Here is a 16,484-nt window from a genome sequence, read left to right as displayed (position 1 = left end):
ACCTGGCCCCTATCCTGGCACCCCAATCAAAGGAAGAAGATCCACACAAAATCAGAACCACAACCCAGAGTGGTCAGATTTGGGATGAGTGAAGCATAGGAAGCTGTGGGAGCCAGAGGGAAGTGCCTGCCCCAGCCTGGAAAGGCTTCCAAGAGGTGGTGACCTTTAAGCCAAGGATGAACAGAAGCCAACTATAGAATAGGAGTCCTGGCACAGGGAACAGCAAGGGCAGAAGCCTACAGGCAAAAAGTAGTGCATGGTTTGATTGAGAAAGTGATAGCAGCTACGTATGCCTGAAACAGAATTAAGAGAGGGGAAAGGCTCCTAAAGGTAGAGTTAAGAGCTCTGACTATACAGTTTGACGCCATAGGAGGCCACTGCAGTATTCCAGGCTTTTATATTTGACTTATATTTTAGCTCAAAACTCTCAAGAGCTCCCATTATACTTAAACGTTATCATGGCCCAGGGGCTATACATGTGGTCTGTTCCTTCTTGTCTCTGACTTCACTCACCTCTTTATCCACCCCTGTGTACCTCTACTTCCCCTCAAACACCAGTGCCTACCACCTCAGGCCTTTGCCATTGCTGTTCCCTTTGCCTGAAAATGCTTTTCCCTCTGATCTTTGGCTCATCATTCATATCTTGGCACAGGTGTCAAACAGGCTCTTCCTGTTCTTTCAAAGACGGCACGTCGAATTTGCATTAGAGAAATGAGCAGGATTGTGGATACAGCAGGATTGGCCACGAGTTGATGGTTGTGGGAGCTGGGGTGAAGGGTGCATGGGACTTCATAGTCCTGTCTACTTCTGTATTTGAAGTTTTCTATAATAAATTAGTAGTACCCCATCCCCTCACTCTGCATTTTATCTTAAGAGTACTTGTGGCAAGCTGAAATTAAAGGTTTTTTGCTTCCTGTTTTCCTCATGGAAGCTTTGTGAGGGTAAGAAAGGAGTCACCCTTTTCCCTTCAGTCCTCAGTGCCTAGAGACAGGATCAAGTTTCAGATTAGTACGAAGCCATCTAGAACACCTAACATTTGCCTATTTTATTCATCATGGCATCTCCAGATCTTTGGGCAGCACCTGGCACAAAGAAAGAGGTCAGTGTATTTTTTAATCTAAAATTAGGATCACTCATTTAAAATTTAGTCGAATGAATGAGGGGCCAGGAGTGCCAGGCTAAGGGGGCTTGACTTGACCTAGAGGTGATGGGGAAGCTAGGGAAAGATTTTGAGCAGAGCAGGCACAGGTTTTGACAGGGCGAGATGTGAGTTAATTGAAAGGTCCTTTGGAGATTGATTTCCGGGTTAGAGGTAAACCAGGGGAAGGATCTGGGCCTTTGGCCGAGGACAGGGTAGCTCAGTGGCTACTGACTCAAGACTCGGTGGCTTTTGGCCAAAGGAGTGGCCAGGGAAAAAACCAGATTTCTTGGAAGGGTGGAGGTGCCCCTGAAGAGGTAAGGAACTTCTCCTGGCTTGTACTATCCACCAACAACCATCTTACTTCTCTCCCTCCTCCCTCCCTTAGTTCAGTTCCCCTCCCAACATAGTGCAGCTCTGGGCAGAGGGACAGACACACAGCCACCCCAGACACTTGTTCTCTCCTCAGTTTAATGGTGGTTAGTGGGATTGCCAAACCCCCTCCCCGTTCCCCTCCCCGCCCCGTACAAAATGTGTGTTTTTTTTTTTTAAACAAGAAAAAGGGGGCAAAAGCCAGGAATGAGGGGAGGGGGGTGCAATCTGATATTTTCATACAGATTTTTAATTTTTTTTTAATATATTATATATAAAACCATAGAGACCAACGCACCCCCCAGACTCCTTTCCCTCTCCCTGGAGGGCCTGGAGGAGAGATGGGGAAGGCCCCCCCAGGAGTGGGTGGACAGAGAGACAAATATGGATAGGACAGATATGGGGGGAGGAGGTGGGGAAGGGGAGCCCAGGAACCTGGGGATTGGAGAAAAGGGTTGGGGCTGTCTCCCTCACCGCCCCCATCAAAGTTATGACACAAAGACACAGAATCCCTGTTTCCATGCCCTCCCCCCCCACCCTTACCCCCACCGTGCAAACATGGCTTTGCAAAGAGGTGCCCAGAGCTCTGTGGAACTCCTACAATGGCTGGCATGGGGTCTGGGACCCCCAAAGAAATCTGTGTTCCCCTTCCCTGCCCACCCCACCCTTCCCAGAATCTGACCCCCTCCCCACAAGACCTGGTTCTGCAGCCTAGGGGCCCTGGCCTTCCCCCAGTTATCTTCCCCCAACCCAATCCCTACCGCCCTCCCTGGACTTGGGGGGTCCGGACCTTTGGCCCCTGCCCCCTGGGGGGCCCAGGCCTCTAGGCCCTTGCTTCTGGCCCTTGCAGAGACCTGGGATCCGACACCCCCCATCCCTGCCCAAGCGTCTGAGGTGTTAGTGGTGGGGGGAGAAGCCCACCATCCCAGACTCTGGTAAATGTCTTTGCAGCTGGCAGTGGGGTGGACCCCAGCCCAGGCCCAGGCCCAGGCCCGGGTGGAGGTGGGGTCAGATGAAGAATTCTTCTTTCCTCTTGTGTCCGTCGCTGCCATTGAGAAAGGCTTCTCTTGCTTCTCCCTGCTCATCCAGGCCACTGGCCTCGTGGGTCAGATAGGAGCCTGAGGGGTGACAGACCCCCAGACAGAGGTGACATATATGTGGACCCAGGAGTTGGACAGAAATATACGGGAAGGGGAGACAGACAAGACATACCAGGCGAAGGAAGAGGGAGAAACGGAACATTCAGGGAGGGGATCAAGTGCAGGGGATTGCAAAACAGGGGCAGAGAAAGAGGTAAAAGCAGAATTAGGAAGACTCCAAAAGTTCAAAGAAAGACCAACCCTTATCTGTTCTCCTGGTGGTGTCCCCTTACTCTGCTCCCAACGAATCCAACAATTTAGGGAGATGAATTGTTTTATTCAAACTCTTGGCCTTAATTTCACCTTCAGTGTTTCACCCCTTTCAGAGTCAAGGCCGAAAAGTCAGCCCGGAATCTTGGCCTCAGGTCCCGCCAGGTTTCGAATCCCGGCTCTAGGTTCCGCCCTCTTATCCTCTGGGCTGGACGCCCTCCCTCTTTCCAACCCGGGCTCTAGGGCCCCGCCCTTCCCGAATCCCACAACCAACCACACCTCCTGCAGAATTCAGTCCCCGCCCCCACTCACCCTTCTGCCGTACAGAGCACCAGACCATGCCCACCAGCACACATATGATCAGAAACACCAGTAGCGCCAGGATGCCGCCCACAATGGCGTAGGGCACCGACGTCTGAGCCTCTACCACCGCACCCGGGTCTGCCAGAGGGACAGGGCGCAGGACCAGGTCATCAGAGCACAGTCCCAGCCTGGCCCCATCGCTGCTGCTCTTGTAAACCAATCCACACAACTAACCGCGCTTTTACGTGTCACGCCCCTCAAACTACTGCCACGCCTGGCCCCTTGTCCTGGTTCCACTCTTTCCTGATGCTCCACTTCCACAAAGAACGCGTGTGTTGGTTTGTACACTGGCCCGAACCAGCCCCTGAATCATTCTGCCAGTACTACCCCACTCCCTCCCCCCACCACTCCCCAAAGAACAGAAACAGCACATCTCTTTTCGTTCGATTCCTTTGACCCACAGAACCTGAGGTCCAAGTCCCTTCCCATCTTGTCTAAAACGCTCCAGGTATTTAAAAATGCTGAGCTAGGGCCCAGCAACTTCCAAAATTCGTGCTCCACTGTCATAAGAGCTAAACACATAGCACTTATTTTGTGCTAGGGACCATTCCAACCGCTTTATATATTTAGCTCATATATAATCTTCACACCCCTATGAGGTAGGTGCTATTGTTTATTTCCGCTTAACCAATGAGGGAACTAAGGCGCAGAGTTACGCGCAATAGGATGCTGCAGAGCCCAGTCTGAACCCAGGCGGTCGGTCTGGTGGCAGAACTCCCGGAATTCGGTTGGCTGTGGACCCCAAAGAACCACCCTTTGCAACAGGCCCCTCAAACACCCCTGCAGGCCTTAAACCATCCAACCCAGCTCGCCCATTCCCAAGACCCCCTGCCTCCCAGGACGAGCAAAGACCTCCTCCGAGGCCCCGCCCCCAGGCCTGCGGCTGCGTGCCCTCACCGTAGACCACGAGTACATAGAGCGCCCTCGCGTGGCCGTGCTTGTTCGACGCCTCGCAAGTGTAGGTGCCATTATCTGCGGATACCAAGCCAGGCAGCGTAAGCGTCTCCCCGACCGCCTCGGCGCGCTCTGGCAAAGACTCATTCCCGCGGTTCCAGCGGATCTGGTTTGGCCTGGGCGTGAGGGAAGTATAGTCAGAGTTAGGGACACAGGTGCCAGCATCCAATTCTGACTTCTCGGTAATCTAGGTATGTAGTATCTGCCAGTAAGAGGGTCCTTACTCTCCCCATCCTAACCAATAAAACCAACAGTCCCCGGCACAGCTTCCACTCATCACCGGAGTCTCAAGAATCCTAGCCTCCTGTCCCCCGCCCGTTCCACTATCAGAATTCAGGAGTCCAGGGCCCCACAGCCTCCCCCCTTCAGGACGCAGAAGTCCGGGCCCCAGCCCCTCTGTTCGCCCAGTCCCCTCTTTCCCGAGACGCAGGTGTCCAGGTACCCGGTCTCTTCTCCTCAGGACCCAGGAGTCTCGGGTCCAAGAGCTCACCTGGGGTTCCCTGTTACAGCACACGTTAGCACCAGCGTGTCTCCCTCCCTCACTACAGCTTGGGAGGCATGGATCCGGGCCGTGGGGGAGTCTGTGGGCGGAAGTGAGATGGGAGAGTGGTGGTCTGGGTCATCTCGCGGGGCTAGAAACCCTCCCGGGGGCAAGCGGCTGGCGTTGGGACCCTCCGGCCCCCCGCGTCCCGGCCCGCCGGGCACTTACACTGCACGTCCAGCACGTACTGCGTCTGCTTGCTGTGTCCGGAGGGCAGCGCCTGGTTCTGCGCCTCGCAGATGACGATACCGCCGTCGTCCTTGCGGTCCACACGAAACCGCACTGTGCTCGCCACGCTCCAGACTTTGCCATTTTCCTGGCCGCTGCTCACTCCTGCCAGGCCCGGCCGGGACTCGGTCAGGCCAGGATTCCGGCCCCGCCCACCCCCAGCCCAAACCAAAGCAGGCTGTTTGCCAAGCTCCGCCTCTTACCCACAGGCCTCGCCTCCAGTCCTCCAAGCCACGCCCCTCCCCGAACGTAGCCCGCAGCCCCAGGTGCCTCTTCCCAAAGCCCCTCCCTCTTTCACTCCCAAGCCCTCTCATCTGTCAATTCCTTCCGTAGCAGCATATTGGGTGGCCAGGGTCAGCGAAACCTGTGCGCTCTTCTCCAAGCCCCGCGCACTTATAAGCCAGCAGGTCCCAAGACCCGCTTCCTCTCAGTCCCACCCCTCGCCGGCACTTCCCCGGCGACCCCACCCCAGGTAGTACCTTTCAGCTCCTTGCGGTCCCGGTACCAGCGCAGGACAGCGGCGGGGCGGGACCGAGGAACCAGGCAGCTGAGCTCCACCTCGCCTCCCTCCACCGCCTGCTCCCGGACCTCCACCACGGGATTCTCTGGGGCCACTGCAGGGAGAAAGGGGTTAGGGGGGCGGTCAGCGGTGGCACTGAGGTGGACTCAAAGAAACTAGGTGCCACAAGGGTCCCAGGTGGCAGGGGTCAAACACAGGCTGGAGGTCAGGAAGACCGGCCGTGTTTCCTGGGGGCAGGTGTCGAGGAGGTTAAAAACAACCAGATTTAAAAATCAGGTCTCAGGATAAGGGACAAGCGGAGGAGAAAGGAGGAGGGGATGAGTTTGAGGAGGGAGAGGCGTTACCCAATACAGTAAGCGTGGCAATCTGGTGGTGGGTATCCTCCGTGTAGAGCTGGCAGAAATAGCCCCCCTCGTCCTCCAGGCGGGCATCTGAGAGCCGGATCCGCACGCGGCGCGGAGAGAACTCCTCAAGCTGGAAACGCTCATCCTTCAGGGCTAGACAGAAGGAACAGGAAGGAGTGAACCTAGGGAATTCTGGCTCCGCGGACCTGCCCTTCCTCCAGAAGCTTACAGTCCTGCGCTCTGCCCCTTTTCCCCATCCAGCCATACCCGTGCATCGCAGGGACCCCCACCTGTGACTCCCTTGGGGACCCAGAATGATCCAGGCCCTCATGCCCACAGGACCAGTTGTCCAGGCCCCTAGCTCCATGCTCTGTCAGGACCCGAGTCCACACTCTCCCCTCTGTCCTTTTTCAGGACACAGGGGTCAGGCCCCAGTCCTTCTCCTTCAAGACTCAGGATTTCCTACCCCAGCACTCACCGCGGGTGCCGTTGAAGAAGAGGGTCTGCCGGGCTGGGTTCTGAATGACAACTATGGATCCATCGTACTGGTGCAGACGGCAGGTTATCTCGGCCACCCCTCCCTCAGCCACGGTCACATTCTCTGTCTGTACTTCCTGTCCAGCCCCTGGACCAGCAGACAGAGAGACAGGATAGGAGACTCGTTGAGGGCTGCGATTCAGTCTTTTCTCTCTCCCCCGTTCCTCCCCCATCCAAATCGCCAATCTCTCTCTTTCCCCTCTCATTCAGTTCCTTGCAGCCAACATTTCCCGAGGGCTGGATTCTGGGAGGTAAAGACAAGCTGCTCCAGAGAAGCTACAGTCACGATCCAGTGGTATGTGCTCTAATGGGGACAGCACAGAGCACACGGGGAGCCCAGAGGAAGGGGAGACGAAGGCTGCCTGGGGAGATGGGTGATCAGAGAAGGTTCTGGAAGAAAGCTCCATGGGATCCAGATTTTAGAGTGAGCAGTTCACCAGGTGTGGGAAACTGCTAGGTGTTCACCAAATCCCACCTTTCACACCTGGGCACCCGTTGTAATTTGTCTGCAGTGATGGCCACAATATTCTTCCCAGCCCTGTATATGCCCTTTGTAAGTTGACTTTGCCCCTCCTCTGTCATAAAGCAGGCGTTCTGATCCTGTCGATCTGGGCAGGCCCTGTGACTTGCTTTGACCAACCACTTGCTTTGACTTGTTTTGATCACATTTCCTAAAAGTGATACTGTATGGGTTCTCGAGCCTAGCGTTTCTGTTCGTGCCCTCTTGCTGCCCTGAGACCATCAGGTAAAGATGCCTGGACTAGCTTCCCTGAGGGTAAGGGACCACATGGAGAGAGAAATCCAGCCAGTAGCCAGCACCAACTGCCGGTCATGTGAGTCTGCAGCCACATGAGTGACTCCAGCTGAGACCCAGAGATGAACTGCCCAACCAACTCAGTCCAGATCGCTGACTCCCAGAGTTATTTCCCAGAGCAAATAACCATGATTGTTGTTTAAAGCCACTACATTTTGGAGGGTCCCTTACACCACCAAAATTAACTGGTAGGACACACGATTGGACTACATTTCCTCAGATCCCTTGTACTTAGTTGGGACCACGTGGCTGGTTTCTGGCCGGTGGGATGTAGGTGGAACAGAGAAACACCTCTTCCAGGCTCATGTCAATCACAGTCGTTCTTGCTGGCTGAATGGAGAGGACCCCAAGGAGCCTGTAGGAGAACAGGATCACAAGCTGGAAGGAGCCCAGGGCCCTGACTGCCCGCTGTGACCTGCCTGCACAGGACTGTAACGTGAATGAGAAATTCACTTTTTTGTTAAGCCGTTGGGATTTCGGGGCTGTTGTTATTGCGGTTAACCTACCCCGATTAATCCATCAGAGGAGGAAGGTAGGGGATTAGTAAGGGGGTATTTTCAGCAGAGGCAGCAGCCTAGAGTACAGCTCGAAGCTGGGATTAATCAGCATCACCATCACCATCACCATTGTCACGGTCATCTTCAAAATAAAATAACCACAATGGCTACTGTTTATTAGGCACTTGCTATGCCTGTGCCAGGCTCTGTGCTAAGGGTGTTACCTCTATAATTTCCATTTAATCATCAGAGTACCCAAATAGTTAGGCACTAGTAGCAATCCCCAGCTTAAAATTTTTTTAATGCTTATTTTTATTTTTGAGACGGAGAGAGAAAAACCGTGAGTAGGGGAGGGGCAGGAGAGAGGGAGACACAGAATCCAAAGCAGGCTCCAGGCTCCGAGCTGTCAGCAGCACAGAGCCCCATGTGGGGCTCGAACTCTCGAACCGTGAGATCATGACCCGAGCTGAAGTCGGACGCTTAACCGACTGAGCCACCCAGGCACCCCAATCCCCAGCTTTTTAAAATTCCCATTTCATGGGTGAGAAAGTTGGTCCAGAGAGAGGAAATGACTTGCTCAAGGTCTTAGAGTGGCAGTGGAAGGGCCGGGATCTGCATGCAGAGCTCTCTGGTGCCACATTTTGCATCCACATCCACCTCCTGGTTGTCTGGGTGAAATTGTGCAGCCCTGGGGAGGGGGTGTGGGATGTGCTAGTGGAGGGCCACAAAGGCCAAGCCTGGAGATTAGCTTTTACCCTGAAGGCCAGTGGAGGTTTTGAAGCAGGAAAGTGCCATGATCAGATCTGGTTATTTACCTTTAAATGTGGGCTAACTCTGGCTTCGTGTCTCTTGCATTCTGTCCCATTCATTCGAGTATTTCCTGAGCAGTAGGTAGGTGCTTAGGGGCTGGGTGCCCAGAGATGAGTCAGATGAGGTCCCTGCCCTGGAAGGCCTTCAAGATTTACGGGGAGGTAGATGCAAATCACTGTAATTGACCGTCAGAAGTGTTATATTCCCTGTAAGAGGGCTCGGTAACCCAATTTGGATGCTGAGGGGTAGAAAAGATTAATTCTGGAGAATGGAGGCAGAGACAGCTAGCTTTCTACCCAGCACCCATAATCCGGCATCCATAATTCTTCTTAGTAAAAGAACCCTGATTATATTTATGGTTGCCCTATGTCCAGCAGAAAAAGATATTCCCAGACTCCCTTGCAGCTAAATGAGGCCATGTGATAAAAAGTTTTGTACAAACTCGATATAAGGATAAGTGACTTCCCTGGTAATTCATATGGTAATTTCAGGAGGACTTCCTAAAGAAAAGGGACAAGTCCTTTTTCTTCCAGGTTGCCTTTATGCTGCCTGGAACTGGGATGTGATGCCTGGAGTTCTGGCAGCCACTTGACCAAGAGGACAAGGGCACGAAAGATAGTGGAACTAAGAGCTGGAAGGTACCTGAGTCTCTGGTGATGATGTGGAGCTGCCTCCAAAGCCCTGGATGCCTACTTCTGGACTTCTCTTAGGTTTGAATATAATGCTTTGTGCACTTAAGCCACTCTTACGGGTTGATTTGGCACTTCTTGGAATATCAACATGTCCAATCCTGGCCCCACATATTTTTTCCTCCCCATGTCTTTTTCAATCTCGGTAAATATCTCAAGCCAAAAACCTTTCCCTCTCTCTAACATCCATTCCATCAGCAAGATCTATCCATCTACCTCTAAAACATATCCCAAATCAGTTCATCTTTTTACTGCCACCCTAGTCCAGTGACACGGTCTCTTACCTTGACCTTTAAGAGCTACTCAGGGGTCTCCCAGCTTCTATGCCTGCCTCCCCTCAGGCCATTCTCCACATAGCAGCCAGATGGAGTTTTCCAGAAGGTAAATCAGATCAAGTCACCTCTCTGCTTGAAACCCTCTGAAGGCTGGTGCCTGGATGGCTCAGTTGTTAAGCATCTGACTTCAGCTCAGGTCATGATCTCATGGTTCCTGAGTTCGAGCCCCGTATTGGGTGAACACGAGCCCTGCATAGGGTGAGCTCCGCTTCTCTCTCTCTCTGCCCCTCCTGGGATTCTCTCTCTCTCCCTCCCTCTCTCTCTCTCTCTCTCTCTGCCCCTCACTCACCTGCACCCTCTCTCTCTCAACAAACAAAAACAAAAGACAAACAAAAAAACCCTGGAAGCCTGCCCATGACACTTAGGAAATAAAGTAAAATCTATATTCCTTCCCTGGACCTTGAAGGTGCTATGTGGCCTGGACCCCTCTGACCACAGTTCCAACCACCCTCCTGCTACTCCCTTTCCTCCAGGTGCATTGGCCTTGATCTTCCTCAAATTCACTGAACTTGTTTCCACCCCACGGCCCTTGCACTTGCTCTCCCCTCTGCCTGGAATGTTCTTCACTGCCTCCTGTTGTCGTTCAGGTCTCTGCTCACATCCACACCTCCTCAGGGAGCCCTCCCTCACACCTCACACGTCCCCTTACCTCCAGAACACTTTCTGTTCTGTCCCCACTGGTTTTATTTCCTCTACAGAAATGTCACTGAAATTATCTTGGTAATGCGCGTACTCATTTACTGTGTTTGTCCCCTGCCACCAGAATACACACCCCATGCAAGCAGGAATGTAATCCATCGGTTTCACTGCTGTACCCCTCCTCCCTAGAAGTGTCCCTGAAGCTAGATAAGTGTCTGGGAGATTGACGGATGAATAGCGTGTGCTGGGCACGATTTCATTTCAACCTCACAACGACTCTGTGACATCATTATCCTCATGGTAGACACCTGGGTTGATCCCAGCTGGACCACTGGCCATCTTTGTGACCTTGGGCTAGCGGCATGACTTTTCTGAGCCTCAGATGCCCTGTCTGTAAAATGGGGATGATGCCAGTGCCTTGTCTCCTAGGGATCAGCCCAGTGCCCAAAGCTCAGGGAGCCCTTCCTGCAAAGCTACTGTTATTACAACTCCGGAAACATGCCTGTGCACATGAAAACTGGCCTGCCTGCACATCCTGGCGCTTAAAAAACAAAACAAAGCAAAGCAAAGCAAAACAAAACAAAACAAAAACATCCTGAAGCCTAGCCATTGATCCTGGACCTCAGGGCTAACCCAGTGCTAGCCCCCCATTTTACAGATGTGGAGAATGAGGCTCAGGGGTCCCAGGCCAAGTCAGTGGCAGAAACTCAACATCTCCTGGGAGCCATCAGGACCTCTGCATCTGCCCCCGCCCCTACCGTGCAAATTATTCCTCTGCTGTCTGCTTGAGGGTGCACATGGGGTGAGGGTGGGGGGCTTTTGTCTTGTTCCCTCCCCCTCCTGAGGAGTCAGTAACCAACAGTGTCTGTGCCTGGAATATTAATGTCCCAGGAGCTTTTGTTTCAGGGTTGGGGAGTTGGGGGGTGGTGAGGCGGGACTTGTTAGTCCGAGAGGGCTAAGCTTTTGGGACTTGGGCACTGGCCCTTTAAACGGTGTTGACAGCCTGGAGTCGTCATGGGGATGGTGCCTGGAAAAAGGGACTGGGGAGGGCTTGGGAAAGAGTGGCTGCGCAGGTGATAGGTAGAGACCCAGAATCCAGCCCTCTTCTCCTTTAGACCCAGAAGTCCAGCTCCCAACTGCCTCTCTTCCCAGGATCCAGGAGTCCAGACTCCTAGCCCCCTCCTCCAATCAGGATCCAGGAGTCTGGGTTCTCAGCCTCCTCCTCCTTCATCCCCCGAAGTCCTGAGCCCCAGCCTTCTCCCCCTTTAAACCCAGGAGTCTGGGCTTCCAGCCCCCTCCTCCTTCAGGACCCAGGAGCCAGGGGTCCAGAGTACACAGCTGGTGGATGTTTCCACGGAGACTAAACAGGGTGGGGGGAGCACTTCCTGGGTCCTGAGTCAGCGAATACCCAAGGGAGTCTCAAGGTCACGGTTCCGGGAAGGTCACAGCCACCCCCTCCGTATCCGCTCCCCGGGGGGCTCATGGCTTCATGCCTCCTTCCCCCACTTCCTCCCCTAGGGAGGTGGTACATCCCTTCGTCCTGAATGAACCCCCCCTCAGCCCCCCATCAATGGCGGAGTCCGAACATCCTCGCACAAAGCATCAATTCTTCCCCAGCTCAGCCTTGTGAAGGCGCCTGTATTCGCAGGACCTAGGCGTCAGGGTCCCAGCCCCTCCTCCCTCGGAAACCTGGAGTGGGACCCCCGGTCCCTTCCTCTCCCAGGACTCAGTAGTCTGTACCTCCATTCCTCCCACAAGACCTAGGAGTATGGATCCCCAGCCCTCTTCTCCCCTTAGACCCAGGAGTCCAAGCCCCCAGCCCCCTCCTCCCTCTGAGACACTTAGCCTTCTACCTCAGATCCCAGAGTCTAAAACTCCCTCAGACCCAGGAGTCCTGGCCCCCAGCCCCCTTCTCTCCTGGAAACTTGACTGCAGGTCCACAGTCCTCAACCCTCAGAATCACAGTCCTGCCTTCCCCCAGCCTCCGTCCCCCTCCTATCTGGGGACCAAGCATCAGGTGGGGGCGGCGTAGGGGTGAGTCAGCAGCCTCACACACAAAGTGCCCCCTATGGCCCCCACGTTCCTGGGATATTCAGAACTCCCTAGATTCTGGGCCTCAGGCCCAGCCAGGGGGTGGGAGGTTTCCCCTGGGCGTGGGTCATGGGGGAATTCCTGCTTCAGGAAGCGTGCAGGCCTGCACTGAGCCCTCACTGTCCTACCCTCCACCCCCAGTACCCTCTAGTCACCCCCTCCCAGGAGAGCCCAGGCTCTGTCGCTGCCCTCTTGCCCCACTGAGTTACTGCAGAGGAGCCTTAGTGCCTGGTTCTCGGAGGACTATGGGCCTGGGGTCTGCACTGGCAGGAACCAGTGGGTGCTTGGGTCTTGGTGCCACAGGCCATTGGGCGCTGGCGAGTCTGACTGTCTCCAAGCATCCCCCCCCCGCCTCCCCCACCCAGAGAGAGAAAGCTGCCTTTGTGTTCCCCAAGACGGGGACAGGCCAGGCTCGCACGACATTAACCCACCCCGGGCCCCAACCCTGCTGTGTCTAAGGTCTTGGAATCCATTGCTGAACCTGACCCCCCGCTCTGGAGACTCAGGCATCCAGCTCATGGGTGGGTGGGGGTCAGTGACAGAAACCACCCAAGGCCTGCACCCTGGGGTGACTCATATTGGGGGCAAGGTCCCCCTGCTCTCAGAGTGACCTGTCAGAACTCTAGCAGGGAAAAGTGAGTCACTGGGGAGGACAACATTTGGGCAACAACAAACTCCCCCTCTACACAGCCCCCTAACTCTAAACGGTCGCTGTGTCTTTTCTCTGTATCTGGATATCCGTTCCCTCTGCCCCTCTCTGCTCTGTCCAATTCCCGGCCTGTGGATCTCTGGTTCTGCCTGCGTGCATCTGGTCAGGCAACGCATCTCTCTCTCGCTTCCTCTCGCCTGCCCACCCTGGGCCCTTCTTTCCTTTGGCATCAATCTCCTCCTCCTTCTCTGGTATTCTTGGCAGATGTGTGAGCCAGGAAAGAGAATTCGGTTTTGGAAGGGCACAAAGGGACCCCCATCTTCCTTCGTGCTGGCTGGCCAAAGTGAGAGAGGAAAGGGGTGACGGAGAGGAAGATGATGGAGGGACCGTGAGCAACGCCTGAAATCTGGCGGCCAAGGTCATTCAGAAATATCCAGTGAAAAGGAAAGCAGACAGGGCCCTCTGATACCAGGTACCCCAGCCCCCTAGCCCCACGCTGTAAGGAAGGGGGAAAGTGAGGCTCAGAGAAGGGCAGGGACTGACATAAAATCACACCAGAGAGGCTGGTTCCTCAGCTCCCAGTCCAGAGTGCTCCCCGTGACACCCAGCTCTCTCCCAACTTGTAACGCCCCAAGCCATTTAATTTAGCGAAAGTTTAGAGAAGTAGGATGCAGGTGCCAGGAAGCAGTGACTTGAACATGAAACAAGAAACAAGCCTCTAGAGCTACCTCCCAGGAGCGCTGGAGAAAAGACTCTTGAACTGGGCAAGCCGTCATCTTAGGTTCTGATTCTGAGAGAATCCATCCCATGATTCTAAGCTGTCAAGATTCCAGATGTCAGAGGTGTCAAGACTCAGGATCTCCCGGAGGTCAAGATCTCAGAATTTTAAAGCTGTCAAGAGGCTAGAATCCTAACTAACGCTGTCAAGGTTCTAGAATTTGAAAGGTGGCAAGATTCTAAAGACTTGGGGATTCTAGAGTCCTAAAGACGCCAGTGTTTTCAAACACCCTCAGGTTCTTTGTTTACTGGATTCATTGGTTCTAGGATTCTATGAACCTGGTTCAGGAGCCTAAAAGAAGACAGAATAATAAAACTGGAGGGCATGTAGCTAAGGTACCGAAGCGCTCATGGGGAGGAGGGCGGGGGGATTGTGGCTTGTCTGCTGCAAAGAAAGAAGGAAATGGTAAAACTTCCAAGCAATGGCAGAAGACTTTAGAAGAAAGCAAGGTGCAGCGTGAGAGGTCGGCTTTGCCCCTCTGGCCTTGTCCTGAGGAGAGGGAGGCTGTGCCCCAAACCCTGCGGTGCGGGATGTGTAACCGCACCCAGTTTGCCAGAAACCCCTTGGGAGGTCCGAGCTGGAGTTCCCTTTCAGGTCACTGGGTTCAACACTTTACAGAAAGGGGAACTGAGGCCCAGAGAGAGGAGGGGGCTTGAGGTCGGCTGCTGGGGCAAATGGCAGGAGGCAGGATGTAAATAAACCCTGGCCCCCAGCCCTGTGCCATCTGGCTACACACCTCTCCCAAATCTCTCCGTAGCATCCTGCCCTCCACTTCTGCCCAGCCACCTCCCAGCCATCCATTCCTCCTAAGAGCGGCCTCACCCACTGGGGAGGGGGTGACCTGTGGCAGGTTTGAGGCACACGCAGTGTGAGAGTGTGAGTGTGTAGGTGACGTTTCCTGACCTTGTCCCCAGCCTCAGGGTCACCCTATCGTGGAGGTGTCCGGCTTTTCACAGTGTGTGATGTGGCTATGTGGATGGCTCCCTAGATGTCCTGGAGGGGGGCTTCTCTGTAAGTTATGGTCTGGGTGTGTGAATGGGGGGGGCAGCATTTGCGAGGCATTTGCTGAATCCACGTGTGTGCCCACATGCCAAGGTTCCTCACACACTTCCCAACACGCACACACACACACACACACACACACACACACACACTTCCCTCCAAGGCCCTTCAGGATGCCCTGTCTGACTCAATTCCTCTCCAGGGCACAGAGGGATGAAGGGGTGCAGGAATTAAGGATGGGGTCAGGGAGGTTGTAAGGGTAAAGGGGGGAGCAGAGGGATGGGGGACAGGGGGACACTGGGACAGAGAGGCGGGGATGGATAGTGGGGGGAATGAAGAAGAGAGGTGACAGAGGGGGCTAGAGAAACGGGCAGGAAAGATAGGGGATAGAGACAAGGGGATGGGACAGATGGGGGACAGAGGGAAAGGGACAGAGAAACAAGGGTGACAGTGAGACAGGGACAGAGAGGGAGAATGGGGGCAGAGAGGGACAGCAGAAATATAGAGGGGCAGAGAAGGAGAATAGAGAGGATGATGGGGGGACAGAGTGACCCAGTAAAAAGGGGCAGAGACCAAGGGATAGAGGTGGGGGACAAAGACAGGATGGAGAGGTGGGGGACAGGGCGGCAAGGAGAAAGGGGGACAGACAGGGGGGACAGGACTTCCAGACCGAGGGACAGAGGACAAGGGTAGGGGGACAAGGAGAGAGACTGAGGGACTCACAGACAGGCGGACAGAGGGACGCAGAGACCGAACAGAAGGACAGCGGGACCGGCCCAGAGAAGGCGGGCTTGCGGAAGGGGTGGGGGGGGGAGGTAATGGTGGTCTCGGTCCCTTTGTCCCCGCCGGGATCCGGGCCTGTGCGGGGTGGGGGGGGGGGGGCTGCGGCACAGCGGCCGGGGCCCGCGTCCCCCTCCCCCCGCTCGCGGCTCTCAGCTCCCGGCTCCCGGCCCGCGCTGCGCTTTGTCCCGGGGAGGGGGCCCGGCCCGGCCCCGCGCGCATTGTTCGGCCTCTGCGGCCCCGCGGCAGCCGGGCTGTCACCGCAGCGCGCCCCCCGCCCCGGCCCGGCCGGCCGACCCCGGCCCCCGACCCTACCTGGCCCCGCCGCGGCCGCCCACAGCAGCAGCAGCGGCCACTGGAAGCGCCGGGCCCGGCCCATGGTGCCGCCGCCGCCGCCGCCGCCGCCGCTCGCTCCCGGCCCGGCACCTGCACCGCCCGCGCCGCCCGCCCCGCCCCCGAGCCCCGCCCCCTGCCCGCCCGGGGGCGGGGCGCTGGGGCCGGGGCGGGGCCGGGGCCGGGGCGGGGCCCAGGCCGGGACCGGGGGTAGGGGGTGGGAGACCCAGGGGGCCGAGAGACGGTGGGGGTGGGGGGGATGGTGGGGGTGCGGGTCCCCCAAGAGCGGGGCAGTTGCGGGCGGGGGCGTGCGGGGGATGCGGGAGAACGGGAGGGTGCTGCGTGAGGGCAGAGGTTGCGGGTGCTGTGCGAAGGGGTGAGTGTGAGTGTGTTGGTGGAAGGGTGTGCGAGGGTGCAGGTGTTGCGTGAGGGGAAGGAGGTGAGTGGTGTGTGTGAAGGCTTGGGTGTGTGTGGAGGGGAGTGTTGCGTGAGGGTGTGAGCATCGAGGGAGGGAGGAGTGTTCTGTGGGAAAGGTGAGTGTGAGAGGTGTTCTGTGGACAAGTGAGTGCAGGTGAAGGTGTCACATGACGGATTGTGACCTTAGCCACCCCGAGCTCCGGGAGGGCGGCACAGGGGTGTCTGGGCAGGTCCTGGATCTCCCAGGCAGGGCTGGGCGGGGCGGGGGTCAGGTCCCACCCTTCCTACCGTCCAGACCCAGGAA

General features: G+C 55.8%; 1 protein-coding gene across 1 annotated transcript; it reads right to left on the bottom strand.

The window, feature by feature from the left end:
- Positions 1-2,297: 2,297 nt before the first annotated feature.
- Positions 2,298-15,809, bottom strand: CADM4 (cell adhesion molecule 4). The gene is made up of 9 exons (XM_047079098.1): positions 15,374-15,809; positions 6,288-6,434; positions 5,810-5,962; positions 5,425-5,559; positions 4,886-5,050; positions 4,667-4,757; positions 4,120-4,292; positions 3,172-3,300; positions 2,298-2,628 (listed from the first exon to the last, which is right to left on the bottom strand). Exons 1-9 carry the CDS (start codon positions 15,807-15,809, stop codon positions 2,519-2,521), a joined length of 1,539 nt encoding a protein of 512 aa, XP_046935054.1. The 3' UTR covers positions 2,298-2,518.
- Positions 15,810-16,484: the final 675 nt, after the last annotated feature.

The sequence above is a fragment of the Lynx rufus genome, unplaced genomic scaffold, assembly GCF_022079265.1.
Source record: "Lynx rufus isolate CCGP_SWC_20201006 ecotype Redwood Valley unplaced genomic scaffold, mLynRuf1.p SCAF_16, whole genome shotgun sequence".
Classification (NCBI taxonomy): Eukaryota; Metazoa; Chordata; class Mammalia; order Carnivora; family Felidae; genus Lynx; species Lynx rufus.
This window is presented reverse-complemented; position numbering and strand designations above follow the sequence as displayed.